Source organism: Zootoca vivipara, chromosome 6 (genome assembly GCF_965207765.1).
Source record: "Zootoca vivipara chromosome 6, rZooViv2.hap1.1, whole genome shotgun sequence".
Lineage (NCBI taxonomy): Eukaryota > Metazoa > Chordata > Lepidosauria > Squamata > Lacertidae > Zootoca > Zootoca vivipara.
The window spans coordinates 32,265,864-32,293,212 of record NC_142589.1 but is presented as its reverse complement, the minus strand read 5'-3'; the positions used below and the strand labels follow the sequence as shown (position 1 = coordinate 32,293,212).

Below are 27,349 nucleotides of genomic sequence, written 5' to 3'. Positions count from 1 at the left end.
CTTTTTTTTAAGGAGCAAATGAATAGTAATGAATAGTATGCACTAATTAAGAGCATTGTTATTATTCTAATAACTCATTTTCATGGGAGATAAACTCTTTAAATGGTTATTAACCCAGCAGTATAGGCAGAGTTGATGGACTGCATCATTCACTATTCGTTAGCAGTTGCATCTATGGTGTTCTTTGCCCTTTCCCAATGGGGCCAACTTGTTCCTGGGATGCTGATAACGACAGCCTTATATGTAGCAATGAGATGTTAACAGACTGGGTAGGGTTGCTATAGATGACACTGTCTTGATGGCATCAGAACTGCTGTGCCTTTGTTCATCAACCATAAATATTGTGCCTATAATGTTCCACTTGCATTGATGTCGAGGCCCAGGTTAGACTCGATCTTCACCCTACATTTAAAGCGCTGTTACTCTGCTTTGAACAATCATGGTTTCCTCCAAAGATTACTTGAAATACGGGTGCTGAAAGTGTATTTATTTGCTGTTGTCATCTGTAAGTAAGGTTTACCATTTTGTTTTGTTTTTTAAAAACCAAGCAGTGTATGAATTTTACAAAAATAAATGGATATACCCCACCTTTCTTCCAAAGAGCTCAAGGTGGCATACATGGTTGTCCCCATCTCAGTTCATCCCCACAACAACCCTGCAAGGTAGGTTAGGCTGAGGGGCAATGACTGTCCCAATGAGTTTCATAAGTGTATGGGGATTCAAACCCTAGTCTCCCAGTTCACTTTCAGGCACTCTAACTACTACACCACACTGCTCTTGTTAGGTGGCCCCTATTCCCCCACAAAGCCACAGTTCCCAGAGTGGATGTCTTATACACCACATTGTTTTGGGGTTGTTGTTGTTGTGTTTTTTTTTAAAAAAAATGAGAGTACAGTTTGTGAATGTATATACAGTTTGTGAATGTTTGTGAATAAATAAATTGCAATGCATTTATTTTAGCCTTAGTTTAGCTGCAGGGCTCTTTCAGCTTGAGTTCAAGCTGGTCTGCAGAGGAACATTTCCCCTTGAATTCAGCTTGATTTCCCTGGAAAGGGAAACAGCTGCAAAGGACAAAGCTTCCTTTGCCTGCATAGCTTGAAGAAATCAAATTATGTGGGCAAAGGGACTTCTTTCCTACAGAGCCTGGCTGCCTTTGCCCATAAAGGTTTGAAATCCAGCTGGTCTGCAAAAGGAAATGCTTCACCTGATTGATGTCATGTGACTGACAATTGGATGGCCCTGGCAACCTGTCAATGTGTCCCATGGGGAGAGGCAGGCATCAGGATCCAGCCCCCTACCCTTAATTCATGGTGCGTATGCAACTTAACATAGTATTTTAATGTCTTTGTGTATATGTGTGTACGTGCGCACACTAACACACATGTATATAAAAAACAGTATCAGGAAGATGCCAACTTATTCCAGAAAGATAAACTTTCTCCTGGGATGACAAGTGGGGACTCCAGATTGTATCTGACATATTGAGCCAGTGATTTTATTTCTTTTGTTCAATACAGAAAGATCAAAATTTGGACATTTAAGGCTGGTGTCAGGAACCCAGTGAATGCAAAGTGTGTGGCTGTGGTTGTGTAGTGGAGGAGGAATCTCTGATGAAAGGATTAACAATTCCACTTGTTGACTACGTGCATATTCCAAACCACCCAGCCAACTGCTTTCATTCAGTCAATAGGTGGTTCATGTTTGCATCAGTTCCATAATTGGTTGGGATTTTCTTTGTGGACCAAAGGCTCCAAGAATTGTCATAGCTCAGTGGGAGTGCATCTACTTTGCACCCAGAAGGTTCCACATCAGTTCCCAGCATATTCAAGTAGAGAAACCCTAGCCTAGAACCCTGGAGAGCTGCTGCCATGCAGTGAAGACCAGGGTTTCCCAAACTCGGATCTCCAGCTGTCTTTGGACTACAATTCCCATCATCCATGAGCACTGGTCCTGCTAGCTAGAAGCTATGGGAGTTGTAGTCCAAAAACAGCTGGAGACCCAAGTTTGGGAAACCCTGGTGCAGCTTCCAATGACCCCATTGTACGCAAAAAGAGCCTAAAAGAACTAATTTCATGATACAGACCATCTTTCCATCAACACAGACCTCTCAGCAGTTAGTCTTCCACATTATGGAAATCAGCCAGTTATGAGGACAATGAGAGACAGACAAGTGTGTGAAATTATACAAAATGATGTCAAAAATGGCAGGTAACAAGGGACACAGATGCCATTTAATGCAAACAGTACAAGTGTCATGTGGCACACGTCCATCATTAATGCTCCCAGCCCTTGATATGTATATCTTCCCCATTCTAGACAATAGATGTCTGTTTGATGGATAGATGGATTGTCCACATGTCATACAAGATCACAATTTGTGTCTGAACGGATCCTCACTTGACTTCATTCTTGTGACTTGTTTGCCACATCACATCCCTCATTAAGTGCCTGTTGACTGATCTTTAATTTCTGCCTTGCTTAATGGCTAGGTAATGGGGGTTGCCTGTGTCATTTTCTTGTAAACTCAAATTCTTCTATGGTCAGCGGTGATTGCACATTTCAGAAAAGTTTCTGATAAACAGCTGGAGTGGTATGCATTTTTTCTCCTCGCTTTGTGAAACTGGGAACTGCAATTCAAAGTGTGAAGCCTCTAAATTAAGCCCTGTGGTGTCTGTGCTCAAGGTAAGTTCTGTATTAATTGAACTCAATTCACATCTGATTATTGGGTTTTTTCCTCTCGTCCCCCCCCCCAGGTACTCCATTAACAAAGATCCAGCTGAATGGTTGGAAATTGACCCTACAAATGGTACAATTCGCACCCGGGGTGTCCTTGATCGTGAATCATCATTTGTTATCAACAATGTGTACACTGCACACTTACTGGCAATAGATAATGGTGAGTAATGGCAATTGATTAAAGTGGTTGGTTAACATGCTTTTCATCCCATTCATTGTATGTCACATTTTCCTGAAGAATCATTAAAAACAGCCCTGTTGAATCAGGCCAGTGGCCCATCTAGTCTAGCATACACTTCTCACAGTGGCCAACTAGATGCCCCAATGGGAAGCTTTCAAACTAGATGAGTGCAGCAGCTCAACAAAAGCATCATTGGTGGTCATTGACCATGCTTGCTGGGGCTGATGGGATTTGTAGTTCAGCAACAACTAGGATGTTCAAGGCCCCCCACCCCTACTGTAAACAATACTGAGCTAGATGGACTAACGTTCTGATTTGGTATGAGTTAGTTTCCCATGTTTTCATATCCATTCATGCACATCCATTCACATACAAGCACCCACTGCCTCTCCCCTTCTTTCATTCTTCTATTATACATTTGCAAAGCAGCCGTCTTTTTCTAGCAAAAGAAAAATCTCAGAAATGTTCTCAAAAAGACTGTCATCTGAGAGATTGCTTTTCAGCTTTGACTCTGTTAGAAAGGACCATCCCCATTGTGAGGATATATTTCTTGAAGAAAATAAAAGTCTACAGCCCAGTCCTCGGGAGGTTGGATATATTAGCATTAACAGATTTAATTTTGCACCCCCAAAAGAAATGATATCAAACCCCTAGCACCACAGTTCCAATAACTAGCTTGACACACCAGAGACTATCCCATTTAACGTATAATAGCAATTACATTGAAAAGACAATTAAAAACCCCTTGTTAAAATGCAATATTTTAAACATATTTTGTGGATTAAGGTTCCTTCTGTCGCACATAATCTAAATTGGAAGGATGTTATGAAAACTCATTGCAAGTTACTTTTGTCGAACATTAAAGCCTGAGATGGGAGGGAGAGATGCTGCCTTTTCCTGCACAGCTGAAAGGCACAAAATAAATAAGGGCTTTGTGTGTAATGTTAGAAAAGCTAATATGCTTAACACTTCTCGGGGATGCAGCTGGTTTTTAGCTGCAGCGATGAATTGTGAAATGCTCTTTTTAAGAGGGTAATTTTACCATCTTTTTTCATATTGCACGAGTCAGTACAAGGGAACATTTGCAAGGTTTTGACAAGAATATGGCTTTAAAATGCAAAACGGAGAGCAGGAAGAAGGTCCCCTTTGCCATGGTGATTTACTCGGATATTCATAAACGTACGTCTCTCACAGAGCCATTTCTGTGGGAGACATGTTTTTTTTTAAAAAAAATGCTATTGAAATTATTCCGCATTCCGCATTTGTTGGTTTTGTATAATGCATCTTTTGTCGAGTGTTTGTGTTAGCTGTAATGTGATTAGAACCATAAGTTGCTGTTTGCAAAGCAATGCGTAGGAAGCTGGTATTAGGAGGAGATGAATGTTCAGACACTTGGAGCAATCGCTGCAGCAGGGAGGGGAAACCCTTTTCAGACCCAGGGCTGCATTCACTTCTGGATGACCTGCCAGCAGCCACATGCCACCTGTGGGTAGGGTGCGGAGCAAAAGTGGATGGTGTTGGAAATGCCAGTGTTAACCTTTGTAGAGTGGGCTAGTTTCTACCCATGCTCTAGTGGCCCACACACCTGTCTCTGTCCTCCTTGCTGACCAGCAAGAGGCATTATCAGAGTTCAAGGACTCAATCATAGCTGGGCAAAGACACTCAAGGAGTATGTAGAGCAGGGCTGGAGTCCTGGGTTGAGTTCTGGGAGCCAGGCAGATGTGGTGAGCTCATTTGGCCACAGGTCTAATGTTCCCCGCCTCTCGGCTACAGCAGAAAGGCAGCCTTCAGAGGAGATGCATCCCTCTAGACATAGCACCCAACTTTAGTCCAGGAGTTCAAATGAATTCTCATGAGTAGGTGGACATTCTCTGCCACTGCTTAAAAGCTCGTCAGGTAGGCTGGGGAACTTGCTGGAACAACGTCAGAGATTCTGTGCAGCCCTGAAACTCAGGTTACTAATCTGGGACATGTGAACCTTGCCCCTGGACCAGCATTACAGAAGGCTATCCTTCACCTTCTAGGGGCTCCTGGGCTACATCTGGCTCCTTCCTTGCCGCTGAGTGTGTACTATTAATCTGCTTTAATAATGCCTCACTTTGATACATCTAAGAAAGTACACGTAGTGCCATGGGGGGGGGGGTGAGCCAGACCAAAGTGGGTCTTTGGTCCCATCTAGCATAGCTCCTGTTATGTGTACAATTAGATCCACAATTCCATCCAGAGCCTTTTTGGCTTCTGAGAAGTGCCTTTGCTGTTCTCCTTCACAGAGAACTTGAAGGACCACACATTTCCACAGTTTGACTGACTGTGTGCAAGCCAGTAACTTAAACACTGTGATGAATGGATGATCCAATGTTCAGCTGCTTGAGCTCAAGCTGCAGCTAGTGCCATATTGACTATTAATAGCAGGGTAGCTTAACCTACAGTTCACTGAAACCAGCTGCAAGCTGTTCAGGGTTCACTAAGTGACTAGCCCAAGATTTGTGATGGTGTGCTTTAGCATCCACTTAGGTCAATTCCCTCCACTGGGTTTGGTTCCTTGAAGGAATATTGTTGATCTATGTCATTCTGTGACCAAACTTAAGGCACGAATGGAATGAAATTATTTCTCCATAATTTTCCTAGCCAACCAACACTAATGCCTAATTTTCTCAAGATTATTATGTTACCAATGAGCTACATAATGCATGTAGGCTGGTGCTTGAATAATCCAAAGCAAGTATGAAATGATTCCTACATCTTTCAAAGAAGGTTAAATTAACTGAAAGAGTATCAAATGGAAATACTTTCCTCTCTCAGGGAGAGCAGTGGCATCTATAAATGTCAGTGCTAACAAACCGTATTTTTTTTTTTTGTCCTTTTAATATTACTAGGAAGTCGGGATGGGAGGGAGATTAGATCCAGGTCACATTCAAACAAAACATGAACCTACCTAATTCAGACTTTCTGAATCAATATGCAAACCAAAACACAGCCACCCTTTGAAATCCTTGCTTCTCCGAATTTTTCAGTGCAATTTTCCAGCAAAGTATTGTATGCAAAAATGCACATACTAGGGTAACTTGTGCATAGAAATGCATTGTGTTAGTCAACATGACATACAAACTTGTGTATTTAGCAGGAAGCTGCTGAATTTTCAAGAAGAGCTTTCTTTTCCTAAAGCAATGTGGAAATTCCAAGAACTGACGATAGGAGCAGTGAGAAACTGAAATTAACAGATAGACCCATCCCCTCTGGGGAGGAACCCTGACTTAATGGCAGAGCCTGTTTTCAGAACGTGGAATGCCCCGAGTTCAAATTCAGCGAAGAAAGAGTTTCAGATAGTGGGACTAAGAAAGCTCCCTGACTGTGGGTCCTGCTAGGCAATGGTATAGTAGTAAATTTTGAAGGGCAAGAGGTCATAATGACAGCTTCCACAGCCACACTCCCAAAATCAGTCTCATAGGAGTCCTCAAGGAGAGTCTAAAATTGCAGTTAGCGGTGTTGATTCATCATAATCGTCATCATCATTATTGTTTTCAGGCTGTATCCAACTAAATAATTTCCCTAGTGCAACAGGTTTTAGCTGCACAATGGAACTTTCCCACTCTAACCTCTGACTGTGTGCCATGTAAGCCTGTCCCAGTGGTTCCTCCAAACCTCCAGAGAAGATTTATGGAGCATGAGGAGAGAGGGTGGAGAAGTTCCATTGTGCAGGTAAAATGTCTTGTGCTGGTGGAACTATCTACTTGGATAGTTAGTAATATTTGTATTAACTAAAGATCTTCAGTCAGCTGAAATGCAACCTTACTAATCATGAAATGCAAAAAACAAAAACAAAAAATCCTGGAAATAAGTCAATCAGGAGGAATTTTCAGTTCACTCATAGAACATTTGGAATCAAGAGGTGAGCAGGGAGGTGGCTAGGTTTGCTGGTGACACCAAACGGTTCTGGGTGATGAAAACAAAGACAGATAATGTGGTGCTCCAAAGAGATTGCTCCAAACTAAGCGAAGTAAAGGGTCAAACACAATGTAATGTAAGCAAGTGGACACTAAGTGTACACTAAGCTAGTTGTTGGGAAATGTGAGTGGAAGACGGCTGTTATCTTCATATCCTGCTTGTGGGTTTCCCAGTAGTACAGTGGTGCCTCGCAAGACGAAATTAATTCGTGCCGTGAGCCGCTTTGTCTAGCGATAATTTCGTCTTGCGAAGTGTGGGTCGTCGTGTGAAGCACGGCCATTGAAAACTTTGTCTTGCGAGTCACCAAAAACATTGCAAGACGCTTTCGTCTAGCGAGTTTTTTGTTGTGCAAGGCATTCGTCTTGCAAGGTACTACTGTATTTGGTTGGTCCTTGTTGGTCCTTCTTATGTTGCCAGAACTGAGCTCCACTGAATCTAATGGGACTTACTCCTGGGTAAGTGTGCACAGACTTGCTTCCTTAAACTCTTACTGGAAAAATCTTTGCTATTGAATAGTTGATGGAGCACAGTATTTAATTTCATAGATTATAAAATGTGACCTTTTCTGTGGATGGGATCTCCCTTTTATAACCCTCTCCTCAATGAATGTCCTAATTTGCTTTGTAGCCTCTTGCTTTCTGTAAAGGTCAAGTCACTATCTGTAGTGTATGTACTCTTATCTCCCCCTTTTTTATTAAAGGCTTATGTGGACAGAGAAGCTCTAATCTATTAAGAAAGAAATTAAATTCTGAAGGAACTTCTACGAAGCAGAGTTAGCACATTAAAGTGGATCAAACCATGTTTAATCTGGGAGTGGATTGAAAATGGAACAGCCAAAGGCAACACTCAGAAAACATTAGAGGTTTCAGGCTACTGAGAGAAAACAAATTTCAATACATATTCACATGTGCTTAAAAGCAATTTGCTTCCTTGTTGGTGGGAGCTGTAGCAGCAGAAAACATCAAAGGAAATCCATGGTTGTTATGGATAGCTTTAGATATACTTACATATATTGTGCTTTGGAGATTACCGTATTGCCCCGAATATAAGCCGCACCCGAATATAAGCCACAGCTTTAAAATTCAAGGAGGGGAGAGAGAAAAAGGCAATACCCAAATATAAGCTGCTCCCTTAAAATTCTGCAGGCACTCACATCCATTCTGTTTTACCATATATCTGTTTCAGCAGCGATATCGTAAAAGCCAATTTTTGTAAGGTCGCAAATTTAAACCACACTTTTCATGGTCGGAATTTGGAGAAAAAGTGTGGCTTATATTCAGGCCAACACGGTATATACAGGCAGAGGAATACAAAGATGGGGAGGTGTTCGAACAAAAAAAGAGCCCAGTTGGATGGGGCCACTGGCCCATCTAGTCCCGTATCCTGTTTTCACAGTGTCCAACCGGATGCCTGTGAGAAACCTGCAAGCAGGACCTGAGCACAAGAACACTCTCCCCTCCTGCAGTTTCCAGTAACTGGTATTCAGAGGCATATGGCTGCCAACAGAGGAAGCAGAACCCAAGCTGGAGCTATACAGATTTTTTAAAAAAATGCTATAGAAAAAAGCTATAAAAGCTCTTAATGAAAAATTATATTCACAACGAATCACTTCTCTATAGCACCATCTGGTGTGGCATTTTTATAATGATATATATCGACAAGTGTAGCATGTTTATAATGATATAATCGACAAGTGTAGCTGAGTCCCTAGTCATCGTGGCTCGTAGCCACTGATAACCATATCCCTCATGAATTTGTCTAAACTTCTTTTAATGTCATCCAAGTTAGTGGCCATCACCAAGGTGAATGCAGTGGTGGCCTTTATTTCTTTTTTCAGTCCCCAATATGATTTTATGATTCCCCTCTCCCTCCAAAATCACCATACTTCTCTTCCCCCACACTCCATTCTGGTGGCATGTTTGGAACGAGCAAATCAAAAACCTCCACTGTTCTGCCCTGGTGTGCCCCAGACTTGCCTCATTTTGTCCTCTCCATCATCAGAGCACTGAAAGTGGAGCAGGGACACCACGGGTGCAAGGGGGACAACCTGCTCCATCTATGAAGGACAAGATCCTATGGACCCTGGCACGTCCTCCTGGGAACCATAGGATTGCAGCCTGAGCACAACTGCAGGTGAGATAGATAGATAGATAGATAGATAGATAGATAGATAGATAGATAGATATAGACAGACATACAGATGATAGATAGCAAAGCAAAATATCTAGGTTAGTGTTGTCTGCACACTGACTGGAAACAGCCCTCCAAAATTTCAGGTAGGGGTTAGTTTTCCAGTCCTACCTGGGGATTTTAAGGACCTTATGCATGCAAAGCAGATGTTCTACCACTGAACTATGACCCTTTTCACTTTTATGTATTATTTTCTTAAAGACACTGCTTTGAACTTAAATGAGATTCCAAATTTCACACTGCTGGAGGCTTTTAATTTACTTAAAATGTGTTTGAAGTTATCAGGCAGCAGATTTATATTTATTTATTTTTTGCAAGTTATTTGTCACACTGCAGGTATTCTCTCCCCAGCCACCCCCACTTTGTGTCACACAGGATGGAATGCTTCTTCCAAGATGATGCTTGCTGTGACACATGCATGCATCACCCACAAACAAAGATGCTATGCATCTTACTCCAGAAGTATGCTTACCCATTTGCAAATATATGCAAGTGTCACTGATAAGACGAATTGACTAGAACTCATATGATAAATCAACTGAAGGCTTGTTTAAAGAGGAGAAAAGTTGCGCAAACTTCCCAATTTACCAATGTGGGCTGGAGGAATAGGAACATAGGAAGCTGCCCTGTACTGAGTGTTGGACTACTGATCTATCCAGCTCTGTATTATCCACATCAGCAGCTCTCCAGGGTCTCAGACTCAAGGGACTCCCCCAGTCCTACCTGGGGATGCCTGAGACCAGGGACCTTCTGCATACAAAGCACATGCTCTACCACTGAGCTACAACCCTTCTCTTTTAAGATTACATCTGTGCAGAGTGTGTCTGCAAACTAAAGTGGGTTTGCATTTAAGCGCCTATAGTAGCCATAGGCAACTAGGAATTCTGTGCAGGTGGGTGTGAAGAACGCTCCTTCCTTTGCATGCATTAGAGAAGTACAGAGGGCTACTTTTGGAAGGGCAGAGCTTTCTGTCCCTGCCCTGCCAGCAGGCTAATGATATTTGTGGGCTTGTATAAATCTCCATTTGCAAAGAATACGCAGGCACACACTTTCCCATTGACCACAGCATTGGGGGCTATTTGGTTTATGGCAGGGTTAGAGAGCCCCAGGCCTGGGGGCCAAATGTGGCCATCCAGGACTCCACATGTGGCTCTCAGAACTCTCCCTAGGCCACACCTCTCACCAGCCCCACCTGACACCCTTCTCACGTGCATTTGCCTGGCTGGAATGTTCCCTTGAACTCTGATACTGCCCCTTGCTTTTCGGGATGGAGGGGCATAGAGGGCTGTGTGAGTGTGTGTAGAAACCAGCCTATTGTACAATTTTTCTCTGTCCGCTTCTGCCTCTGGCCCACCCACTAGTGACATGTGGCCCCCAGAATGTTGCTCAGAGGAGAATGTGGCCCTCAGGCTGAAAAAGGTCCCTCACCTTGGTGTATGCCAAAGGGGCAGGGGGAGGCTATTTAAACTGACATGGAAGCCCACTCTCTCATGAGAACATGAATTGGCTTCTTCACCTTATCTTCTTGAAGGTCAGAAATCAGCTAAGAAGATAATGCTATCTATCATCTATCTTATCTTATCTATCTATGCTACAGATAAACAAATAGAGGTGAGCTTAATTACCCTCCTGGACCTCTGTGAATCTTCATTTCCAGTCTCCATGTTTAATGCAGAGAAAATGACAGGTGATATGAGGAAGATGCAAGGAAAATAACTAAAAAGTGCTGCCTAATAATTCAGTTAGGAGTTGTCTTTCCATCTGCCGTAACCTGTTTATATACATCATGATGCCTGAAATTAAATTACTGCAGATTGATTCCACCTAAAACACACTATTTGGAAAGAAATCAGGCAATTAGTGGCCATGGCAACCCAATTAAGCTGCATTTACACCCTTTATTTTAATTGCTCTATTAATTGAATAGGGAAAATAAATGGAATGCTCAGCCTTTACTTGTCATTGTAAGTTTTAGCAAAATATGAATTGCAGAGAAAATATCATTGAAATTAGTCACTATGAACTGCAGGTTTGGGGAAAGAGAAAAATTAATTTGCAGCAAACCGGTTTTAAGATGGATGGCGCATGCTAGTAGCTATTTGATAAGAGCTTTGCTTTTTGAAGTATAATTACTCAAATGTAGAAACTGAACACATTATTGAAATATATGAGTGATTGTAGTTTTAAAGGGCAGTTTGTTTTATTATGAAATTTTGAGTGAAATATATGTTAGCGAGCGTGGAGTGGGCTGGGGAGACACTGAGATTCAGCTCTGCATTATGGATCTGCTTCTTTCCAAAAGTGAGAGGAATGCATTTAAATTGGAGCATTTTGTATCAGCTGAAGATGCGCAGAAATGATTGATTTTAAGTCAAGTGCAGAGATATTAACAGGATCACATGAAGTGAAATCAACTAGAAGGCAGAGAAGTCAAAAAGATTGGAAGACCGAGGACTGATTAACACTTGCATGCCTGTTAAACGTTGGCACATTGTCTTGTTCATGCCTGTGATTGTTAAGATCTTCCAGAGCAGCAACCCCACTAATTTCTTCCCTCTCCCCTTCCCTCTTCATTTTACTTTAAAAATATAGCAACAGGGGGAAAAGAATTCACTGCATAACAATACAATAAGACCACTAATTAAATTGGGGTATATAACCTGGTGTGCTCTTGATGTTGCTGAACTCCATCTCCCCTCAACCTTAGTTAGCATGATCAGTCATCTGGTATTAGGGAAGTTGTAGCCCAGTGGTGTCTGTAAGGCCATTCTTAGCTAGTGTGTGCATAATAACTATTGGCAGACCTGTCGTCCATGATTGGTCTAATTATTTCACAACATGCTGTGGCCCTGAGTCACATGAGTTCATTCTTCTGTGTTGAACAGCAGAGCTCCCTATTTGTTTGTTTTGTACTCATAGCTGATCAGTTCCTTTGGATGGCTTCAATTCCTGGTTCAGATGCTAGGAAGCTGTAGCCCTCCTTATGTTAGTAGACTCCAACTCCTATAGGCCCCAGACAGCATGGCCAATGGTCAGAGATGAAGAGAGCCAGAGTCCAACAACAACTAGATCCATCAAATCCACAGGTGAACCCCTGGATTTGAACCAGGAAATACCCTCAAGTATCTCAGAGGTGGAAGACTGTGGCCCTGCAGATGTTGTTGAACTCCAACTTTCATCAGCTCCAGTCAAGGATCAGGGATGAAGGGACTTTTAATCCAACAACATCTGGAGGGCCACATGTTCGCCCCATCAGGTTCACCAGAAATGTTGATCTGTAGAAATGTTCACCAACAATAGACAGCTGACATACAAAGCAGAAGATGGTAAAGATCTAACATTTTGCACACGACTCTATTCTTTTAATCTAGAATTGTGGGCACTGGCACATATTTATTCTAGGTTAATAAACCTGATAAACGAGTATGACCTTGCAAAGGGCCCCCTTTTTGCATATAGATAGTTTGCAACTCCATTCCCCACCATTTCAACTTTCTAGTCCTTTTACACAAGCATTTAGATTCCTCCCCTGTCACCAACTATGCAGCATGTTGTTTTTAATAAAAGCATTTTTTTTAAAAAAGGGGAATGCCATCTTTTCGATCCACCTAGGGATTTGGTTGGATGGCCACATGTCAAGTTTGGAACCATCTTTGAGTATTTTCTGAAGCACTTCTTTCTCTTTCTTTTCGCGACAGTATTAAATACATACACAAAGCAACCCACAGAGTGTGCCAGCCACCACATCCATTAAAAGCAAAGGCAAGGAAAAGGCTGACATGAGAGCACTGGGGCAGGAAAATCCAAGTTTAAGCTCAAGGTCACTGAGGTCATCACAGGCCTAAATTGTGCTCTTTGATACATAGCAGTGAATTCAGAATAAATTCAACTGTTTCCTAAGAAAGAGCTGCCTACGTGAACTGGGTTGAAATTTAAAGCAATGAAAGCATTGGAAAGAAAGAAGAAGAAAGGTGTTTAAATGTTGAGCAACTTTTTTTTTCAACCAACATACACAGAAGTGCTTCCTGAATCTGAGAATTTTAATTGGAGTCCTGTACAATGGGTGTTGCATGTGCTTTTTCCAATGCAACGTTTTCTAGAAGGAGGAGGATGGAATGACTTGCCAGGCCAATAGCTGACTTCTGGGGACTACATTAAAGCTGACGGGTTTGAATCAGGGATAGTGTGAGGTTTCAGAATGGGGGAAGGGCAGCTCATGATGTGAAATTAATCTGGAACACTGAAGCACAACAATTTTTGAATATGGGTGGGATGAAAATAGAATTTATCAAAAGCCAATCAGGCCAAATTCCTTCTTAACTCTGAATGGCATCTGGATAAGCCCCCACTGCACAAGGATGGGAGAGCAAGATGCCACTACAAAGAAAGAGGATGAGTCAGAAGAGGGACTAACCTTCTACCCTGATCCAGTTAGCCAAAACAGGCCACATGGTGAAGAGCAAATGCCCCCCACTCTTGGAGGAAAGCAACATGAGACTTCCTCCTTCACTGGGTTGGAACAAAACCACCCCCAAATAAAGTTGTGAGTGATGCTATTACACCTATCCAGGCCATAAGAAGACATGCTTAGCTTTAACAATGTGGTGGCCTTGTGTACCTTCAGACCATACCCTGTGACCTTACACTACAGCAGGCAGGGATGTTGCTCTCATTAGGCTGGCTAGGCAGCCGCCTTGGGTGGAAACCTTAGAAGGGTGCAGTACTGACCTTTGAGGGGCACAGATTTATACAGATTTATTTTTGTTACATATTATAAATTCCTGATAATATTTTACTTTTGAAGAATTTTATCATTTCTATGAGACATCTGTTTTTTTAAAAAAAAATCGAAGTTAGAAAAACATTGGGGAGGTGCAAAGAGTTAACCTTGCCTAGGGTGCAAAATAGCTTTGCACTAGTACTGACAAGGTAGCTTGGGAACCTCAGACCTGAAGGCCAAACATGGACCCCCATATCTGGTCCTCTGGGTTCTCTCAACGCCACCCACCCACTGGAGTTGCACTCATCACCACCCTTGTTTCAGATCCTTCTTAACTGTTCCTGCCTGACCTGCAAAGTCCTTAAACTCTGAAAATGCTTTTTGTTTGTCTAAATGTCAGCAAGTGTAGACTTTGGTCTTTCGAATTTCAGCGGCTCCCTGTGTGAGCCCAAAATTCAGTGCCCCCCTGCCCACTTCTCACCTTCTGTTCTGCATGTGCACTATGCCATAATTGTGATGCCCTGTGGCACGCCTCCCCCCTCAGCTCAGTGCCCAGTGCAGGGGAACCAGTCTCACTGCCCTAAATCCACCTCTGATGTCCACCCTCTTTAGCCACTGGCCCCACCCATCACTGGCATGTGGGCCCTGGATGGTTGTCCAGAAAAAATAACCCCCCATCTGTGCACTCCATCTACCCTGTACTTTGCAAAATGTTTGCAAGCTTTCCAGAGAAGATAATTGTCACCTTAGATTTGTTACTGTTCCCTCCCCCCTCCCATTACTAGCAATTTTGCGAGAGTGAGATCAGCCGCTTATACTTCTTAAGATTATGTTCACTTCCAGCTATACCACAGCTTTAAGAAGTGTTCTGTTAATACAATTCATTAGCATGGTTCTTTCTTTCTTTTCCCCCTTCTGTGAGATGACAATAACTTTGTCTCTAAGAAGGGCTTCCAGAATAATTTAGAAATTCTGATTAAAGTTCCTTTAAAGTTCCTTTCTCCTAATTGCCACTGATAAGAAATTCTCATAGAAAAGGGATTTAGATAAATGTTCTATGGTATTGCCAGACACAAAGAACTAGCAGTTTGAAGCTACCCCCTGATCTAATCAAAAATATTCAATCTCATTAATAATACTGTCTCTCTGTATTCACAAATGGCTGCTTTTGACTCTACTGTGTTCTTATTAATTGCACACATTTTTACTGTCATTTTAGCATTTTGTTTCTTGGTCGTCCTATGATCACAGATTACATTCTACACATGTACAATCTGTGTACACAAAAGGGGTGTTTGCACATTGCATTCAATGAGTGTTCAGCCTGTAGTATCCGTGAAGACGAACAGTTGAGCTGTACATTTGTAAAGTCAGTCAAATGTAATGTTCAACAAGTGTAGCATGTGTACCAATGTACACAATAGTTGAGCTGGGCAAATTAACAAATGCACTCTCTTTCACGCAAACACCTATACCTCTTTAGAGACAGCTTATACCTGTGATTAACATAACATGTGAATGAGCCTAAATAGTTGAACTGTACAGCCATACAGTAATTCAAATGCAACATTCAGTGTGTACAGTCTGTGTACACAGTAGATAAGCTGGAGAAATCAATCAATATTCACCATTTCACACAGGGTGTGTGTGTGTGTGTGTGTGTGTGTGTCACATATTCCATTCAATGAGTATACAGTCTGTGAGCTGTACGCTTGTACAATTATTCAAGTGACTTCCAATGAACGTAAAGCCACTGTACCAGTGCACAGCAGGTGAACCATACAAATCAGCAAGTGCACATCCTTTCACACCAACACTTGTACCTGTATCAAGACAACTTGCACCTGTGTTCAGTTTAACATGTAAACGGATCTATTGTTAAGCTACAGTTGGCTACTGTGTTGAGCGAAATTGCTCAAAATAGCTGTCTAGGATAAGAACCCCGAGACCATCTGCAGAAGCATCTCTGGTCATTCTCCAAGTTGGTGAGCCACATTTGACTTTCTGAGGGCCAGAGACCAGTGGTGGGTGGAGCGAGAGGCACAAGGGGGCAAAGGAATGGATGTGACACTTTAGCTTTGTATGGTAGGCTAGTTTCTACATGCATTCTCACACCCCTTTCTATCCTGCATCCAAGCAACCAAGAGGCATTGTTAAGAGTTCAGGGACACACTCAAAGAGGCTGGTATTTTATTGAAGTGTTATATATCCTGGTTGCTGTTTACTTTTGTTAGCATCCTGCTAACTTTTGCTAGACACCCCCCCCCCCCGGCTTGAAGGTGGGGTATAAATGACTGGAAATTTGTTTATTATTTATGCGGAGCATTTATAGCATTCAACAACATTGTAGCATTGTACAACACACACACACACACACACACACACACACACACACACACACTAGTGGTGGTGGGGTGCAGCATTTAAGTGCTAAGAAACATTTTGATTAATTATAATAATTCAATAATTCAATGAGCTGATTAAATAACAATATATTTTTAATTTAAGTACTTAAAATACTGCAGATGACATCTTAAAAGAGGTGTTCCCTTTCACATGGGAAAAGCAGGAAAGAAATTTTTTTTTAAAAGATTCTGTTTTCTGTGACGTGTTCACGCTATATAAAAATAAAATGGGCTGGTGTTGGACTGACTTAACTACACTCCAATTGCCACTGAAATCATTGGGACTCAAGTTAATGGGTGTAAATATTGATTTCAGAGGACCTAAATGCAATACTTTATGCTGCAATACTGTACACACTTAGTTGGAAGCAAGTGTCATTGAACTCAGTATGACTTACTTCTGAGTAATTGCTCATTTTTGCAATCTAAAGTGCATTTCTGTATCAGTTTGCATTAAAAAGATATTGAAAATTCATATGCATGGAAATGCCCATGTATCCTCATATGCACAATTTTGTACACCCATTCCCTAAAATATGCATTTTTTCAAGCCATTTCTCCAAATATATTGCTCATATATAAATTTTCCTGCACACTTCCCCACCCCCCTCCCAAACACACACAGGCACACATTTTCACATTTTGAAACCTCACACCATCCCTGTTTCAAACACATCAACTTTAATGCCGCCTCTTTTGGTGGGCAAACTGCAGTGAAAAATTCCAAGAAGTCTGCATTTCAAAGGATATCTGCATTTCAGTTCACATCTTGTTTCAGGAATTGCAAGTTAGATGGCAAATGCACCTGCATCCTTACTTCTGAGTTGTTATGTATAGGATTGCACTGTTAATCCAGCCTCAGTGGAGTAAGCATGCCCCACACATTTCAAGCAACTTTTTTTTTAAGATGCCAATTTATGCAGATTAAATTGGTTAGTTGATTAAGATTTTTTAAAAAATTGGCTGATACGGTACTCCTAAGTACTGTTATTACAAAAACGTTGTGTCACCCTTAAGATGATGTCAGACTTACTCTTGATAATTCCTTCTCTTTGTTGACTTGATGCAACTGTCTCATATATATAGATATTTAACGTATCTTCTTATATATAGAAAAGCTATTTAGGTAGTTCCTAAATACACTTTTATAACTGCAATAGAATGAATAACGAGGCTATAGCATAGTTAACTTAGTGGTAAACTCAGCCCTGGATGTGTCTATTTATCTCTAGCTTGTCTTTTGATGTATTTCTTGCTGCAAAGTTGCTAACCAGTTACAGTTTATGACCTTGACATTTGCTTGTTTTCCTTTTGGAATTCTGGTGTATTTCATGTAATTGGTTATAAATAATACACATGGATGATAAGTCACCAGAGCACACAAGAGGCAATTTTCTGCTCCTTGTATTGTACATATTAGCCAAGGGATCCTTAAAACATTTAGGGGGTGAAGATGACATGTAAACAAGATAGAGCAAATGAAAATGGTATCTGCAGATGGAGAAACAGGGCCAGATTTGCAATGCTATTGGGTTCTAATTTTTTTAAAAAAGAATGCGACATTTTGTTAATATAAGATAAAAAAGAGGGCATAGCAGAAAATAGTATCAGCCCAGTGGAAATAATATACACTGAATTAAAGATAGTGTTTTAATTAAGTGCATGAAAGACTGTCTTTTATGATCATATTTCAAATATTCAAATGCCTGTTTTTTCATCCATTCTCCTCTGACGTGGCTTAATAATATATCAAGAACAAAAAGGGGGGGGGTGTATAGGAGCCTTTTTGAAAATTCAATTAGTCCAGCACTAAGGGGGAGAAATAATTTCTTTTTCATTAAAAGGAATTCAACCCTTTACTGCTTGTGATGAGAGAGAGAAAAAGAGTCTTGAATTCTGACAATTCTGCCTTTGTTATGCATGTATGTATCTGTAACAGATGAGGTGTCATCCTTGGGATAATTTATCATCCTAACAACTAATATTTTATTACAGTTAGTGATTTCTTCAGATCTAAAGAAAGAAAGCATTCTTTCCCCCCTTTCCTGCCAAACTTGTCAGGAGCCATTTCATAGGCATGGCTGTTTCCCCAGCAGGGTTCTTGGGACTTTGTGACTTAGGGGGCATTCAGATGTGGGGGACACATCCAGCCCCCACCTCCCTGCCTTCATACTTACAACCAATCAGCAGGTGGCTCTGTCTGGTATTAGCTCCGGATCAAAAGTTCGTCTCTGTACTTTTACCCTCCCAGTCCCAAAGGACACCAGTAACCACTGTTTCAGAGCAAGCCAGCAGCCTGTTTGTTGGATTCAATGCACCAATAGTACCCCAGAACGTTGTCTGTGTCTTCTGGATTTATATGGTCATTTGTAGCTGAGAAATGTGAGGATCCCTTACTGTCTGAGAATGTTTTGTCTTGGTGGCAGCACAAGAGAAGTCATTTCATTCTCCATTCACATACGTACCTATGTATCACATGGAAAAAGAATTATGTGAACCATGAACTGCATGGAGACAGTTGCGTGCCGAGGATGCCCGAAATCCCCCCCCCAAATAACTCACACCAGGACACTTAATTTTGGTTTGGGTTTTTGGCATTATTTTGGCCACAACTTTATTTAATTACAATTATTTAGTTGAGTGTTGGCTTAGGCTTTTGGTTAAACCATCTGTCCCCCGCTTTGGGACGGGACCAATTTTCATCTGCCCGTAGTGGCAGGACCATTTCCATCTGACCAATTTGGACAGGACCAGCTCTGACTTCCCCATGTGTAAAGGGAAGTCAAGTAAACACGCAGTGGGAGAGGAGGTAGCTGTGCCCAGACATTCCCCCCTCTTGTCCATGAGTGTTCCCCAAGGCTCAGTCTCTGTAAAGAGGCCCCCCAGCCCCGCCATTTGGCGGGGATGTAAGGACGAGAATACTTCTATATGGAGCAATGTTAAGAAGTAGATGTCACACCCCTCCTCCAACAAATTAATTAACCAAAAGCCTAACCGTCAACCTAACAAGTTGTGACGATTTGCTTAGCAGTAGGCAAAAACCAAATGGCAAGGCCAATCAGCCAGATGGCAAAATTCCTACTGGGCCCCTGAATACAGGCAACCCCTAGAAAGGCAAAGCAATGTCAGGCTAACACCTTAAAACAAGCGGTGGGTGGGAGGGAGATTCAAAACCAGCACGAGTGACCAAATTCAAAAGATGCCAGGAATAAATAGGGGGCCCATTAGCCAATCAGAATTACGCATTCATTCATGCACGCCCCTAAGCATACCGACTTGCAGATCCCCAGCACCCACCCAAACCAGGAGGATTTCTACATCCCTTCTGCAACCCACATCATCTTTAATTAGATAATGCACTTTATAAGATGAAACGGAAAGGACTGCCTGTGCTTGCCCTCCCCACCCACACTTCCAGTCTATTGCATGAAGGAGCCCATTGCACTTGCTCCCCACCCCCAATATGGTGTGAATGCTTTGCTATTTGTATTATTTTTTTATTGAAGTGGAGGAAATATTCCAATAGCGCATAGAAGATACCTGCAAGTGCATGTGTTTACTTTTGAAAGCAGTTGTTTCAAAAGAGCGTGTGTGTGGCAAAAGTGAGTAGTAATGAGAAATCACACTTTCCACCTTTATATAAGGCCCTTGGATCAACTTTGGAAACTGATGGAAAGTTATTAACACCTGTGGGCCCTTTGTTGGCCTAGGTAGAATGAGGTGCTAGTCTTAATTCTGCTCCCAGAAGACAAGTGTCTATATGGTTCTTACAGTACCTCCTGGGGATCTCTTTCAGACACTGAGTGACAGATTGCATGGACTGCATGGTGTATAAACTACCCTCTCAACCTCGGTGTCTGGTTACTTCCAGCATAGGTGTAAAGTGCATTGGCTGTCAGTTGCATGAACCCTGTTCTCCACACACACACACACATTTCAATAGGAGGAGCTCATTCGCCACTGTTTTGCTGCTGTCCTTACCTCTCTAAATAAAACTGAGAAGAAACAATCTTGCTGTGGGTGTAGGTGGATGTCAGGAGCTACCAAGACAGTAGCATCCCAGGCCCTCTGAAAGCTTCAAGTTCCACTCCAATAAAGAGCTGGGTTGGGTGGATAGGCTCACACTGGAGAAAACAGGAATGTACAATCACCAGCAATATTTTTTAAGGCACCTGTTGGTGTGTCTGATGCAGGTTCCCCGGGAGGGAGAGTGAAGAAAGAGACTGGGAGAGAGCAAGATGTCAGCAGCAAGGGCATCTATGTCCCAGCAATGTCTGTCCCTGGAAAAGTGTTGGGAAATATTGTTAAAGATAAAATAACTAAGCGTATAGAAGAATAAGCCTTGTTGAAGCTAAGTCAGCATGGCTTCTGCAAGGGCAAGTCCTGCCTCACTAAGCTATCAGCATTCTTTGAGAATGTCAATAAGCATATAGTTAGAGATGATTCAGGTGACACAGTGTACTTTGGTTTTCAAAAAGCTGTTGAGAAGGTATCTAAGCACAAACCCAGTCATTGGAGCCTCCAAGTAAGGCTAGTCTAAGGTCAGTTCCAGGATTTATGCAATTACTTTTAGTTTGAAACTGCCCTTAGCTGCAGGCTTACCTGTGATTAAACCCCATTTACTTCGGTTTGAGTAAACATTCATAAGATTGCACTGTGTAATGGTGACTCACAATATGGCTTTTTTCATTTCTCTTATATTTACTGATTTATTGATGGAATGTTGTTGTTGTTGTTGTTGTTGTTGTTGTTGTTGTTGTTGTTGTTTGTTGTTGCAGTGGGGATGAAAATAGTGTCTGCATATAGAAGGGCCAATACACACCAGAAGAAAACACAGCATTTAACATGTATAGCATTGGCTGAGGGATGTCTTGATAATGCAGTACAGTGGTACCTTGGTTTAAGAACACCTTAGTTTATGAATAACTTGGATTACGGACGCTGCAAACCCGGAAGTAGGTGTTTCGGTTTGTGATCTTTGCCTTGGAATAAGAACATGTTTTGCTTCCTGTTACGTGTGTTCCATTTGTAAATTGAGTCCTCCACTGATTGAGTCCTCCACTGCTATGGGAAAGCACGCCTTGGTTTAAGAACGCTTTGGTTTAAGAACGGACTTCCAGAGCAGATTAAACCGTAAACCAAGGTACCACTGTACAGTGTACATAAATGTCCAATTCACAAAACTCTGCTACTTTTTCCATAGGTAGCCCTCCTGCAACAGGGACAGGGACACTGCAGATTACTTTGGAAGATGATAACGACAACGCCCCCTCTCTTTATCAAGTGGTTTCATCTGTCTGTGAAGATGCAAAAGATGTGAAGGTCATCTTTGGAGCCTTAGACAAGGATATTCATCCTAATGCCGAACCATTTAAATTTGAGTTGAGCAAGCAGTCTGGACAAGATAAAGTATGGAAAATCACAAGAATCAACAGTAAGTATATTAGAAATAGTAGTCCCTTCCATTATTCAATCTGTTAAGTTCTCTCTCCTTCCCACACCTTTTATCCATCCCCAACTGTTATCCGCAAAATGAATCATTGTTAAATTTCTCAACCATTCTGTCAGTTATTTCCATTATATCTAAGGCTACTTTCTTGTTCATCTGTACTCAACTGTTATATATAAAACTGGTCATCCTTAAAAAATTATCAGTACTTATGTCTGAGATTCCAATTCAATATATTATACCAAGTTTCCCAAACTTGGGTCTCCAGCTGTTTTTGGACTACAACTCACATCATCCCTAGCTAGCAATATCAGTAGTACCAAACAGCATCAAACTTTGTTACTAAGCATTTTCTTCCTATTTTCCTCTTCTTCCTCCTGGGATTTGTGTTTTGCTTCGAAGTCTGCCTCCGCCTCACAAAAAAAAACAAAAACTTTGATCACACATACACACCATACAGTATATGTAAAGCACAATTTTTGCATGGTTGAAGCATACCATTTTCCCCAGAGCTACATTTCCCAGCACCATTAAACCTACATTTCCCAGGATTTTTTGTGGGGAGCAATTTGTGTTATTTGCATGGTGTGGCAGATGTGCAGCTTCCCGCTTCATTCAAGTGCCTCTGTTTTGTTTGAAAAGCAACAAAGCACCTTAAGCTCATTTGAAAGTAGGACCAATGTGCTGAAATACAACCTGAAGATAGTCCAACTAAATCTTGGTCGTGAGAAAGGGCCAAGCAGTAAGAATTTTCTGGTGCTATTGTTGAAAGCACTGCCTTTGGCCACAATTCACAAATCCTGGCCAAAGTCTCCCTGATAGGCTCTGACGTTGACTCAGACTGTTATAAAAGCTGTCCAAAAATTCAGTGGCACAAAGGAAGTCAAGAGGCTGACAGATTTCTGCTGAGGGAGCCCTTAAGTTTTGCTGCGCTTCTGAAGTGGATTGGATTATCTTCTGTTACAGTGTGTGGGAAATTTTGCTGCTTCCTTAGTGGAAAATGAACACCCTGGGAGTCTGAACCAGCTCAGTGCATTACAGGCATCCCATGCAATGCAATGACTAGCACACCTGGTGGGTTTCTATTCTCATGAAATTGCAGGTGTGGGGAGAAGTGTTTCACTGTCATATGTTTTCTCCTGCTGAAGCCATTCCTCAGCAAATGCCTTTCTACCTGCTCAATTATGATTGCAAATAGACACATTCTGGCCCTCACTGAGCTTTAGTAATGGTTTGAGATCTATCAGCATACAGAGCCAGATGTTTAGCTTTGTTAAAAATTTTCTCAGATAGCAAGACAAACTTGAGAAGTGTTGATACGTTAGGTCATCATGGAAGCAGAATTAATGATTACCCATTTTTGGAAGGAGCTGTGAAAGAACATTAATATGGAAAGGATTGGGATATGGCTTTAGTTGAAATGTTGACAAATAAAATCACACTGGCTAGGTGGAGTCAAAAGAGGAATAATTTTGGATCAGAATGGTTTGCTTTTACAATGCGTGTGAATAAGAAAATTAATGATGTAATGCTGCCATCTCTTTAATGATGTAATGCTGCCATCTCTTTATGCTGCTTGGTGGAATCCTAGCTCTTTATATTTGCTGTAGTAACATTAATAATAATAGCATTTGTTATCTTTCTACTGTGTTTCATAGAGAGTAATTCTTGTGTGATTTTTTTCTGTGCCTATTAGTCTCTGGAACTGAGTTTTATTTGCAATTTAAATTATGTTTTGAGTTACATTCTTTGCAGCAGTTCAGGAACTGCCTTTGCTACACTGGTTTCAAAACTTATTTTTCTTCCTTTCTTTGCAAAAGAATGGGTGATGGAGGTAATGCTTAAGGAATTTGATATTTGTGGATTTCTCAAATGAATTTGTCTTTCTATTTGAAAGAATTTCTAAACTTCTTAATGCTTTAAAAGTTCAAAGCGGTATATGCAACATTCATAGAAACAATAAGGCAGTATAAAAATAGATACTACATTTATAAAAAGCAGTAAAACAATGCTATAAATGCAGGTTACGGTAGGAATTCAAAAATCTTTTAAATCAGGAAGAACCTTTGCAGAGAAAGATATATTTACAAGACGTCTAAGTTTTTGTTGTGTTTTTAATGCCCCCTAATTGTTATTTCCTCTTTCCTTTCAGACACCCACGCCCAGCTCACTCTGCCACAAAACTTGAAGAAGGCGAACTACAACATCCCCATCTTGGTGACCGACTCGGGAAAACCGCCTCTAATTAACAATACAGAACTGAAAGTCCAAGTGTGCTCCTGCACAAAATACAAAATGGACTGCAGCGCATCTTCAACCCTTCACCTCAGCATGGTCCTCTTCTTCACTTCACTCTTCAGTTTATATTGTAAGTTTCCTGAAAATGTCTAACACTAGAGTTAGTTCACACTTAACCTGGTTTTATGGATTGATGTGTTCATGCCATGGATGGGGATGGAGAAGCAGGGAAAAGTTCATTCAGAATGGGACTTCTTTCATCATATCCCTCCCTCCCCTGCCCCCATCATCCAGCCATGATCCTATCTAGCTGAAGTAGAAGCCAACCATGGGCTGCCATTTTCCCAGAATACTGCAGGGCACCTGCTGTGGGGATGTTTAGGGAGGCAAGAGAGGATATGTTATTTGATTATATCCTTCCTAACTTGCGTTAGCAACTTCTCTATCTTAGCAGAGTTCCAAAGATTCCCCCTTTTTAAATCTGCACAGCCGTTAGCTTGTTGCAGGCTCATCTGAGCCTCACTATATAAGATTCCCGATAAGATTCCTTCTTACCCCTCTTTAATAAGATTGTCATGTCTACTCTTTTTAAGTCAATATAAAAGTAGTTTATTCACAGTATCATCAGTTCACAATTGGATCCCTGAAGGCAGGCTTAGGTTACAAAATATATATAAATGTAGAACTATCCCATAAGAGAGTTAGTACCAAGTGACTGTGAACAGGCAGTCACTTCTGCCCACACGTAGAAAAACAAAATGGAGAAGAGGAGCAAAAGAAGGAGGTGTGCTCCTCTTGGCCAGATTAGGCCGTGTCCACATCTAGTCAGGTGCAGATGAGGTTTGTCCCTCCTGGCTGGTACAAAGCATGTTGTACTTGACTGCTGTATCACATCCTGCCACAGTGTCACTCTCGATCTGTGTGGGAAGTTAGCTTCTAGCTGCCTTAGCTCAGCAGAGGCAACAGTGCTGAGGAGCCTTGCCAGGATGCAGTGGCCTCAAAAGTTGCCCAAAGGGTGCTGGGTGTTGACTCTAGGCCTGCCTCTGATGGATGACAGCTCTTAATTTCAGAGATGCCAACTTGGCTCTAAATCAAGCAACAGGGAAATGAATGAGGCTCATTCAGAGAAGGCATAAAGCAGTTTATCAACAGAAAAATAACAGTTTTAGACTACAGTGTGCAGTGGTGCCTCGACTTACGAATTTAATCCGTTCCAAAGGCACCTTCATAGGTCGAAAAATTCGTAAGTCGAAAAGCGCCATTGGAAACGCGATTTCTCATAGGAATGCATTGGAAACGGAAAAATTCGTAAGTTGAAAAAACCGCCGCGGTTTCCGTTTGGATGTTGAGACATCCGTAATCGTGCGGCCATTTGCCCCATTCGTAAGTCGAGGTACCTATGCAGCATGAGCAAGTCTGGAGAATAATGAGAGTTATGAGTCCCACAACAACCAGAAGGCATCAGATTCCCCCCCCCATTCCTAGAATTACATAATTTTTTTCAGGGCACCACCCTCTTGGGTCCAAGTGCCCTCCTCCCACCCTACCCTATAAAAAGCATCAGTCAGAATAGCAGTTTGCACAACCCACTAGGGAAGAAAAGAACACAGACAAAGTCAAAATAGTAACAATTTATTTCACAATTATTCAAAATCCAAGTAAAGCAATTAATTCAACAAAATTGATGAGCTTGATCCAGTGATATGAGTTGGATAGTCTTTACACCCTCAGTGCCCTCCTCTTGCTTCTTAGTGCCCCCGCTGCACCCCAAGAGGCAGAACCATCCCACTTTGGGAACCACAGATCTAAGACACACAATGACCTACTGAATGACCTCACCCCTGACCTACTGAATTTGATCTGCTTGAATGTGCATAGCTGCCAGGTCTCCCACTGAAAAATGCGGGATCAGCAGTGGCACGGCACCGGAAGTTGCTTCTACGCATGTCCGGACATGTGTAGAAGCAACTTCCGGTGCCATGCTACCCATGTATGGGCACCGGAAATCGGGCGGTGCCAGGACCCAAAATGGAGCCTCCCTGGCAGGTAGGAAATACAGGGGAATTACGGGATTTTTTCCAATCCGGGCTGCCCACGGGACACATTTTAAAATACAGGGGTTTCCCGCAAAAAAACGGGAGACTATGTTGAATGTGAGCAGAACACTCTGCTCAGTGGGGGACTCTGCTGGTCATGCTGATATTTCTACTCTTGTACAATAGAACATAAGTACAACAATAACTGCAGGCCTTCTGTAAACAACATAGGATAAGGGGCTGGCATGCATGGGGGCATGAGTGTACAGGAGCTGGGAGCATGTGCACCCCTGGCCCACCTCTTCCTTGAAATGTTGTGTGTTCACATGAGCACAGTTAATCAGGACTCTGGTCAACCTGATACAACAATACAGTGGTACCTCGCAAGACGAATGCCCTGCAAGACGAATTTTTCTCTAGATGAATGTGTTTTGCAATCTGAGGTTGACTCGCAAGACGAAGCTGTTGTCAAGCTGTCTATGGCCGCGCTTCGCAAGAGGAAGCTGCCCAACAGCTTACCCACGCTACAGCTGGTTCCCCTTTGTGTTCTACTCGTCTCTGCTGGTTGCCGCTCGCCACCACTGCGCTTGGGCTCCGGCAGAGACGAGCAGAACACAAAGGGGAACCAGCTGTAGCGTGGAAAGAAGGCAAAGGAAGATCAGCTGTCAGCTTCCCACGCTGACAGCTGATCTTCCTTTGCTTTCTTCCCGAGCAAGCGCCGCTGCCGCCGCCAGTCCCCCAAGCCAAGCGTCCGCTGCACTTTGGCTCGGGGGACTGGCAGCGGAAGCAGTGCTTGCTCAGGGAAGGCAAGCGCCGCTGCCATCAGTCCCCCGAGCTGAAGCGCAGCGGGCGCAGTGCTTGACTTGGGGGACTCGCAGCAGCAGCGGTCCTTGCTCTCTTGGCTCGGGGAAGGCCTGCCTGAAGGAAGTGCCTGCCTGCCTGCCTTCCCCAAGCCAAAGCGCCTGCTGCACTTCAGCTCGGGGGACTGGCGGTGGCAGCAGCTCTTGCTCGGGGAAGGCAAGCATCGCTGCCGCCGCCAGTCCCCCGAGCCAAAGCGCGGTGGCAGTGGCGCTTGCTCTCTTGGCTCGGGGAAAGCAGGCAGGCAGACGGCAGCAGCCCCAGAGCCAAAGCGCAGCGGGTGCTGCTTGCCAGGGCTGTTGCCGGCTACCTGCCTGCCTTCCCCCAAGCCAAGCGAGCAAGTGCTGCCACCGCTGCCAGTCCCCCGGAGCCCATAGGAATGCATTGATTAAGTTTCAATGCATTCCTATGGGAAACCGTGACTCACAAGATGAATTTTCCGTAGGACGAATAGACTCCTGGAACGAATTAAATTTGTCTTGTGAGGTACCACTGTAATGGCTACAGATGAAAGCAGCTTTCTGCAGCATTTCCACATGCTTAACAATTCAGGATTCAGGATTATATCCAACTAAATTCTACTCAGAATAG

The 27,349-nt window shown here is 42.4% G+C and overlaps 1 protein-coding gene across 3 annotated transcripts in view; it reads left to right on the top strand.

Moving 5' to 3' along the window:
* Positions 1-27,349, top strand: part of CDH13 (cadherin 13) — a 606,507-nt gene that overhangs the window by 564,789 nt on the left and 14,369 nt on the right. For all 3 annotated transcript variants that reach the window (XM_035119665.3, XM_088671925.1, XM_088671926.1), the window contains 3 exons: positions 2,754-2,896; positions 21,381-21,611; positions 23,779-23,994. In XM_035119665.3, the coding sequence (XP_034975556.1) occupies positions 2,754-2,896; positions 21,381-21,611; positions 23,779-23,994 (590 nt within the window). The remainder of the gene's footprint in view (positions 1-2,753; positions 2,897-21,380; positions 21,612-23,778; positions 23,995-27,349) is intronic.